At 40.4% G+C, this 9,893-nt stretch overlaps 1 protein-coding gene across 1 annotated transcript; it reads left to right on the forward strand.

The window, feature by feature from the left end:
* Window positions 1–4,534: 4,534 nt before the first annotated feature.
* Window positions 4,535–8,013, forward strand: myf5 (myogenic factor 5). Its single transcript, XM_085137653.1, has 3 exons — window positions 4,535–5,318; window positions 6,242–6,314; window positions 6,532–8,013. Exons 1-3 carry the CDS (start codon window positions 4,866–4,868, stop codon window positions 6,729–6,731), a joined length of 726 nt encoding a protein of 241 aa, XP_084993779.1. The 5' UTR covers window positions 4,535–4,865; the 3' UTR covers window positions 6,732–8,013.
* The last annotated feature ends 1,880 nt before the right edge of the window (window positions 8,014–9,893 follow it).

The raw sequence follows: 9,893 nt of genomic DNA on the forward strand, positions 1-9,893 counted from the left end.
GGAGGATAATGCATATCTCAAAGTTTTGCTTTAGCAGTGGTGCAAAGAAAAACAATTTTACTCAAGTAGTGTGCTTGGAATCAAATTTGAGGTGTTCCTCCTCTAACTTTAACACACTCTTTGCTATGTATATTGACTCCTTTTCAGTATCTTCAATAATTCATTAAAAACAACCAGGAAGAAAGTTCAGAGGTTTGGAGGCCTTCGTCTGTTTGGTGTTTTATGTATGTAGTCTGAAGTGTGTTGAGTGACTGGTTCAGGATGCCAATACGGTCTACAAAGCTAATTAGAGGGACCTTTCTTCCCACAGCTGTGAGGCTTTTTTCATTCTATATTTTATGCCAGTGTTTCCTCTCATTAATGCACATCATTTACACATGTCCTTTTATTTATTAACTAGTCCAGGCCAGGTAATTGAATTGAGTTTGTTTTTATTGTAGTGGCTCGACAATTTCCAACAAAAGAAAACCTGCAGCGCCCTTACAAGATCTGTTGGTTTGTGCGTTAGTCTTTCTAGCTTTGGGGCAGTGTGTGTTTCCCTATCTACACACCTCTGCCACATTTAATATAAAGATACCGGAAATCTTTTTTACTTCAGCATGCATAGGTGCACGTTCTGAATAAAGCATAACACTCTTGGTTTTTCTTTAGCTACCTGAGTGTGGATTAATAAAAAATACTTCAAAGTTCACAGTAAAAGTTTGTGCAATATTACTTTCACAGTACTGTGTAGTTTTATTGCCAAAATGAAGTTAACACTTCCAGAACCAAACTAAATTAAAGCTGGTAAACATACACTAATGCAAGGTTCTATAGGATATGGTATTATTCAGCATGCATACATCTTATACTAAATATCCTTTTTTTTTCTGTAGGAACCAGACAGAAATCCGATACCGCTAACAGTAATGTGATTTTAATGGGCTCCTACTCACTCATTCTGATAGCAGTGATACTTACTTTGCAGCTCATATGTGTAGCAGTGGATGTAATATCTGTTACAACGGAGGCCGGTAATCACATTTAAGAAAAGAACTCAGATGAGTGTGTGGGTTTTTGGGGGTGGTGGTGAATACAATCACATTTCTTTTCTGTGCTGTTAGTAGAGTTGTATAGACTGCATTTTGAACCTCATTGTCTTATTTTTGTGTTTGCACCATCTGACTGTGTGCATGCTCACAGAAATAGCCCTGCTCTCTCCAAGTCCAGACTTTCTCTTGTATGACTTTACGGGGATTTCGGTGTTACTGATGACACCATATAATTGTCATTTGGCTGTGAAGGCAGCGTTTTAAAAGTTAAAACTGATGAAAGGCGAGCTATTATAGGAGGGGGGATAAGCCTGGAGGCTGAAAAGCTCTGATTTACTCAGACTTTCCTTGAATATCCTGCTAGGAAAGGATTCAGTACTGACGGGGCTGGCGGTGCACCTCTTTCTGCTCGCTGCCAACACAAATGGTGTTGCCACTCTTTTTTTTTTTCATTCGTTCTTGTGGGGAATGTAAAATGGACTTGGATTTTATGTGGGTGGGAAATTGCCTTTAACCAAAAACACTGTGCTTTGAAAAATAAAATCCATTGTTCTTTCTTTTGATTTTGATTTGATTTGATTGCTTTTGTTTGCTTTTTTCCTTTCATCCACAGCTTTTCATGTAGGACAAACTGAGGTAAGGACCCAGTTAGGAGAAATAGAGTTTTTCTTTCAGATTATAACATTTTAAACATCTAATCAGTATGATATTTTAACAGGGACATGCCCACTGTTGGGCATTGGAAGGGGTCTTCCCCCCCAACAATACCATTTTCATGTCAGCATGCTTTTTTTTTTTTACTGATAAAGCAGGAACAAAATAAAGTTTAGTTAAACTAAACTTTATTTATTTATTATATTTATATATAATAGTTGCACTAACCCAAACCATTACTTTTTCTAAACACACCATTCCTACTTAAAAACATATTTAAAAATCATACAAATATGTGAACAACTGTGATCTGAATGTTTTAAGCTTAGGTCTTTGGAGTCCACCACACCTCCCATTTTCAAATGTGTTCAGGGACTTAAAATAACGTTGGAAATTCGTGCAGAGGAACCTTTTTTATTTAAGGGGATATTTATGTTCACAAACATGAAACAGCACAAACTGCTGTTGCTTTTATATTTTGATCAGATATTCTGACTTCCTGCCCACCTCTCCATGACTTCCTCTTGCTCCTTCTGTGCCATGAAGTTAACCTAACTCGAATAAATATATATTTGATCTTTTTATTTTAAATAAAATTCAACTTAAATGTCAATAAGACAGAAAAGGAGACATGGGCTGTGTTTGGCCTCTGGAGTGGGGCATTGTAGAAAAAGTCTGAGAACCACTCGGTCAAGTGAACACATTGAGAGGTTCAATAAATCTCAATGGATATTCTTGCAATTTACACAAACTTGCATTTTAAGATTGACTTAATTTTCACACTGTTACCTGCATCATAATCACGTACTTAATTACTCAACTTACATTTTACATATTTTTACATATAGAGAATATTTTGCTGTTATTTCAAAGTGACTGTAATACGAGAAAGTAAGTTTGGTTTTTTTTCCTTTTAAAAAGTTTTGACATTTGTATTATCAACAATCCAAACGAAAAGCAAAAATGCCGATGCATAGACAAACTAATGAATCACCCTCAGTGGGACTGTCATAAAAAGGAATACCCCCCCCCCCCCCCCCCCACACACACACACACAAAGCCGCCAAACCACTTTTTAATCCCGACAACTTTTGATGGTAATCAAAGTGGCCACTCAGTACTTTTACTGTTCTGACAAGTATATACCGTAAATCCTATAACTCTGGATAGTTTGGATTTATTAAATAAAATACATTTATTTATAGATTTCCATAAAACCGTTTATTTTGCTAAATGGGAGGAGGAATGTAAGCGATGCACTGCCTCTCTATCTGGGGGATGGTGCAGCACCAAGCAAGCAGCATAAAGTCAAGGTGTGAGGCACTTTAGAAGAAATAAGGTTTTCAGACGTGAGGCAGATGAAACATAAAAAGATCACCTCCTGCCCTTCACTTAACTCTGTCTTTGACCCTTGAGAACAACAAAAAAGCAACCTCGGAGAGCTCCCCAGAGACGAGCCGAGTGCGCAGATCACATCTCCAGCCTGCGCGCAATATTGTTTCCCCGCATCATTACGCCATGTGCTGCACTAATCTAACCCCCCGGCTCAATTAAGCTGATGCCAGGTTTTCTCATTGTCCGAGTTGTTCTCAGTCTAAACAGTCTTTGATCTTCGCAGCTAGCTACAAGCTCAGGCGAGCCGATGTCTTCTTCAGCTGTGCCTAATCCAAACTCCGACGGCAATTCAGAGGCAGCAGCAGGTACTGGTGTTTTCTTAGGTGTGCGCAGTTCCCAGAGAAGTTGTGATGGGGCTGGAGGGAGTGGGGGTCGTGCCAAACGCTTTGACACATTGTGAGAAATATCCGCATTGTATCCTTGTAAGCTGTCACCAACATCATTACCTAAACCAGCTGGACTTGGTCAAACTGTGAAAAGCATCATTTCAGAATCTTTAGATGTTTCTGCAAATCTTAAATAGAGACACTTTATCTTCTAACTACAGGGATGTTAAAATATGGGGGAAATGCAATTTGAGAAAAGGCTTTGGATCGTTTTCACTGTACACTTTTATTCTGTTAAATTAGCCTCAAACATTCGGGTGAGGACCCCAAGGAAGGGACATAAGAATGAATGTAATTTGCTGATTCTGCAGTGTTGGCCTTCAAAAATTCAGCTCAGATCCTCTGTTATTGTTAAAGATGGATTAAAAACTGCGGGATGTGGGACTTGAATGTTTATCAGTCCGAAAAAAAAGAAGTTGGAGAGCCACTACAGGGACAAATATTGAATTATCTTCACTGTAAACATCCTCACTCCGTAATCCTTGAGTCATCCCCTTGAATGAAAGCTTCTGCACCATCACGGCCATCTGTTGTGTGCTTGAGTCGTGTCAATAACTTTTAACGGTTAAAATTTGGTCCCCCAACATTGCAGGGAGTTGTGCAGTGGTGTCAGTGCAATAATTACTGTTTTAATGAGCTTTGGCAAACAGGGATCGGCTCATTCACAGCACCTTAAGTAATGAGTTTGAGTGTTTATGGGGGGGCGGCTTACTGCACTAATGTGAATTCACAGGGCTTGAAATGCTACACCTTCCTTTGCAGCTGGGCTGCATCTGCAACGCTGTTGTCTTCACCGTAAAAATTTCCCTGCATACTCCAACAAGTGGTCACCCTCTTTTTCAGCAGAATTTGACAAAACTAAAAACACTGCGATGTTCATGTCTTCATAGCCACGTGTCACTTTCACTGTGTGCTATGACATGATGCCTAAAGGCTGGTTACAGATACATGCAGCATAAATAATACATTACAATACTTATTAGCGCTTTAAAACATGCCAGCTTTGGTCAAAGCTGCACTCCCCTTAAACATCTCTAAGCCTTGTATTAATTGTGGACTTGTAAGAGAAGAGTGTTGATGAGTGGGAAAACACCAGTAAGTGCAGATGTGGGAAACTCCACAGGGTACTGGGGGGTGAGAAGCAACGAGTTGGGATGGGGCAGGGAGGGAGAAGAGCCGACTCCTGCCTGCCTTCTGGCTGGGCCAATGGGCCATGGTAATTAGATCTGGCCAATGTGGGCCCTGGGCTTTGGCCTCGGGGCATATAAGGGGGGCCTGGGGCAACAGACCCCTCATATCACTCAGAGGTCTCTTCTCTTTCACCCAAACTCTACTACTCTTCTTCCTTACTTTCCTTTGCGGCCATCTCCTTCTCCATCCATTCAGACTTTAACAAGCCATGGATGTCTTCTCGCCATCACAGGTCTACTATGACAGAGCATGTGCTTCCTCTCCAGACAGCCTGGATTTCGGCCCAGGCATGGAGCTTGCTGGCTCCGAGGAGGACGAGCACGTCAGGGTTCCAGGAGCCCCCCACCAGCCAGGACATTGCCTCCAGTGGGCCTGTAAGGCCTGCAAGCGCAAGTCAAGCTTTGTGGATCGCAGACGGGCTGCCACCATGCGCGAGCGCCGGCGGCTGAAGAAGGTGAACCACGCTTTTGAGGCTTTGAGGCGTTGCACTTCGGCCAACCCCAGCCAGCGCCTGCCCAAGGTGGAGATCCTGCGCAACGCCATCCAGTACATCGAGAGCCTGCAGGAGCTGCTACGAGAACAGGTGGAAAACTTTTATGGCCTACCTGGAGAGAGCAGCTCTGAGCCTGGAAGCCCGCTGTCTAGCTGCTCTGATGGCATGGTAAGACCGCCGACCCCCATCTTCAGCCTTTTTATGCAAATGCATGGTTTTATCAGGGTCTTGAGCAGCAAAGAAATTAGAACCACTGCACAGCAAATCCCGGAAAAGGTCTTTATTGTTGTTTGCTGCTAAAGTCATCATCAGTGTTGAACAAGAGCACTTCTATCAGTTCTCTTTACCTTATCAAGTGTTTTATTTCAATGCAGAACCCTGATTTCCACTTTAGCAACCTGTTAATCAAATGAGCTTGCTTTGCCTCAAGACCATAATTATCATGGTTTTCCATGCATGGCATACACCTCCCATAATTCCTTAATACAAACATCTATTATGTTGTCTTACAAGAATCTCCGTCCTCTGCTTGTGATGCTTATTATTACAGGTCATATTGAATCTCTGTTTGAAGGTGACTTTGCATCAAATAATACAAAAACAACTTATAACGCTGGATTGGACTAATGGCTTTCCCACCACCGGACACTTTATAGCCCCATTAAACCAACCTAAATCCACCTTACTGAAGTCTGGCAGGCAAAACTGGGCGCTTTTCTGCATTCCATCCTGACTGCATGTTCTGCACCGCTGCCAGGATTTTCTGCAGATTTACTAGGAGAAAGTGTCATCTTGCACAAACTGGTGTTGCTTCCACTGATACAATCGATTCGCTACACTCGGAGTTGGGCCGGGGAGGGGAGAGCACAAAAAACCACTTTGGCTTTAAGGTGCATGTGAAATAAAGAAGCCAATAACTTTGGAATTCAGGATTTATTAGCCTGTCCGGAATATCATGGCGGGCACTGCACTGGGTGTTTTCTTCCTATCCAATATAACACAGCGGTTTAAACAAGCAGCTTATCATATCTGTCTGTTTGCAAGTATTTGAAGGAATTCAAGGGTAAATTCAATTTCTCATTTCCTTTCAGGCTGACAGCAACAGTCCAGTGTGGCAACAGCTGAATGCAAACTACAGCAACGGCTATTCATATGCAAAGAACAGTAAGACCTTTTAACTTAAGCAGCAGTTTGATATGAATATAATGTGAATTCTTGCCTGCAGGGCTTAACTAATACCTGAACAGCAGATTATGTTATATTTAGACTTTATTTTATTAGGTTTCCATCTTTAATTTTGAGCTCTAAAGTCAGCTTATATAACATGCCGAGCTGTATGATCCAAATTTGGCTAATTTGAATTTGGGATCCTCTTCATCAGATAGCGTGGATGATAAAGCAGCCGGAGTGTCCAGTCTGGAGTGCCTGTCCAGTATCGTGGACCGCCTGTCCTCGGTGGAGTCCAGTAGCTGTGGGCCGGCTGGCCTTAGAAACACATCCAGCTTCTCCCCCGGCAGCTCTGACTCACAGCCCTGCACACCGGAGAGCCCCGGATCCAGGCCCGTCTACCACGTCCTGTGAAGCAAACCTTGCTTTGATGTGAATATATATTGCCTCAGGCGGGCGCCGTGCTTTTACCCAACACCAGCTGCATTTGCAACCAAAAGCAATAAGAACTAGTTTTGGGCAAGTGGGAGGAAAACCCAGCAGAACCTGAGGGACGCGCGGTGGCCAGCTTTTGTACTGTACATGAGATTGTAAATATGTAATGTAAATGCCCATTTATTCTATACTTTCTATTATCCCCACTGAGACATATTTAATTATAACAGCTGATGTAATGTTGCATTATTCAAAAAAGAAATGGTATTTAAGCAGTTCAGTTCAGGTAAGTGTGAGTTTTAGCAGGTTTTGTCCTGTTAAAAGGGAGTTTTTTTTTTTTATCCCCACTTTTTTTAATTTTTTTAATTATTCTTTTTTTTTTATTGTAAAGTGTCATGAAATGACTAATGTTGCTTTTATTGGCACTATATATACATGAATAAAAAGTGAACTGAATTGAAGGAGTGTTGTGCTACACTGTTACATCCCCTCTTTTGTTCTTTGATCTTTTTTCTACTTTTTTTGCATTTAGAAACCAGTTTTTTCTAGTTAATCAGATGCTACGCTGAAATTTTGGAGACCAAAAAATAAAATGTTTGCAAAAAAAGTTGAAAATCCTAATTAGCATGAATCTCACTCACTTTAATAGAGCTTTTCAGCAAAAGTTAATTATGAACAGTTCATGCTGAAAGCGACTGCTGCCAGTTTTTATCTTTTGATCTCTCTGGCTTTTTGAAGATTTTAAAAAATATTGTTTCTAGAACAGGTAAATTTTTCCTTACGATGGCAGATTTATATTCATTTGCAGAATCATGATCAGGAGTCTAAAAAACTGTCAAAATAAAAGGCCAAGTTATTTATTATGTGCCTCACACGTGGTGTGTCCCAGACGTCTTGGAGTTTTCTTCAGCTAACAAGGTGTCAGGATCACTGATAGAGGTCATCTGATATCGTTTATCATTTTTACCCTGCTATAATCATTCATGTCGCCTGTTTGCTGATGAGGCAGTACAGCAGTGTAAAAGCCAAATTCGTGGTGTCTTTCCTGGATCACAGAAATGATTCAATAAAAACAGACAACTGTGTAAATAAAGGAAAAAATTCAAAACATCTCTAAACTAATTTTTGTGTCTCTGTACTCGTGAAGTGTAAAGCTGCACTCTGTGTGTGTATACCTGTTTGTTCCTTCCTACCAAATGTGAGTCATCATTAACACCCTTGATTACACCATCAACACTAGAGTTAAGAACAAATGGCCTCTAATTGCATGTATTGTGTGACTGAAGAGGAGGAGGTGGCGGAGGGGGAGGGGATCACATATGTGTTATACTCCGTCATGTCTTTGATCATGCACTAAGAAAGCTTGTTTTCAAGGAATGAGCTGGAAAGCTGTAATACCGTGTCAGTGCATTTGTCAGAAAGCTACGAATTTCGAAAACATATTATCACGTAAAACCAGAATCGAATGTAAACCACACAAATCTGATACAGCTCCACTTGGATCGTCTAAAGTATTATCATGCTGCTTTCATGTAAATGCATTAGTTATAATGATGTTTGTAGAATTTTTTTATTTTATTCTTTTTTGTTGTTGTTATGTTACATTAATCTTGCTAAACAACACATTCATTTACTGCTGCTTATCCAGGTTCGAGTTGCAGGGAGCAGCAGTTTCAGTAGAGACACCCAGACCTCCCAGCCTGGGACCCGAGAGATGCCAGAGAGAGACATAATCTCTCTGGCATCTCTCGGGTCAGCCCCGGGACCTTCTCCATCACTGCAGACATTGTGTGAATCCATCTGTAAATTTTGTGGTCCTCTCTCCGCTCACCGAAAAGAGGTGAGCACTTCACCCTTTTTCCGGCCGAGGACCATGGTCTTAAAGGTGACCATTCTCCACACTCTGATGCAAATCACCATAGTACATGCTTGAGGTCACTGCCCAACGAGGCCAGGAGAACCAAATAATGGGTGGCTTGGGATGTTTGTAGCTCAGGAGGTAGAGGGGGTCATCTGGTTTTCGGAAGGTAGGTGGATCTCTGGCTTCCAGTCTATATGCCTTTGGCAAGATACTAACCCCAAGATACTCTGTAATGTAAAAAGTCCTGAGGCCACTAAAGCAGGTATTAAAAAACAGTAAAAGAGGAATCAATAACATAGACAATTGATAAAATACCACCCTACCCACAAAACTTAAACACAAAACAGTATAAAAGTATAGGGAGACAAAACAGCACCGGGCTCAAGCATAATAAAATAACATAAAACAAGAGATAGCAGAGTATTCATAACCACATGACTGATTACACTTTTAGTTTAGGTATCATCCCAATCTGGGTCCAAGGTCTGCAGGAGAAGAAGAAACGACACATGTTGATAACTCGAACAGAAGATGCTGTTTGAGGATTTAGCTAACGGCACCAAAACGTTCATGTGTTACTGAATCCAAGATTTCAAGAGGAATCACTGAGCACCTACGTGCTGCTTATGTAAGCATCTGTATGTTAATTTTGTCTCAGCAAGAAATACATAAATAAATAATTATCACACTTAACATAGCACATTGCACTGGCTTCTTACCCAGAATTTAAATTGCCTGATTGCATATCATCATTAGGCTGCATGTGACCAAGAGGTTACAAAAGAAAATCTCAGAAAATTCATGAAAGTCAAATAAGTTTAAGTGAGAAAATAACATATTTCTGACAGTAGCCATATTTTAAAGGGCAAGCCATTGTTGACAATGTTTTCTTTTCTTTTTTTAAGATTTTACAGCATTTTGATTATAAAAACTCATTTAGAGCTGTGATTAGATTAAATAGTTAATAGACATAAATTTCAGTAATTGCATCATGCAAACATTTTGGGAAAATAAATTGTGTTTGTCAATAAATAATCGATATTTATGATCAAAATTCATTTTTTGTTTTGTGTGGTTTTGTTCTGTTTTTTTCTAATACTCTGAGCAAGAAATTTCCACTTGATTATCTCTTGCAGTCTCCACACTCAAAAAATTTCTCCCTGTGCCAAAGGGTTTGTTAATGCATTGTCCAGAGTAGCATTTACAGAACATTTCATTCCTCACAAAAATGCCTGTTGATTAAATTTTGTAATTTATTCAGCAATTAAAGAGAATTTAAA

The sequence above is a fragment of the Neolamprologus multifasciatus genome, chromosome 17, assembly GCF_963576455.1.
Source record: "Neolamprologus multifasciatus chromosome 17, fNeoMul1.2, whole genome shotgun sequence".
NCBI classification, from domain to species: Eukaryota; Metazoa; Chordata; class Actinopteri; order Cichliformes; family Cichlidae; genus Neolamprologus; species Neolamprologus multifasciatus.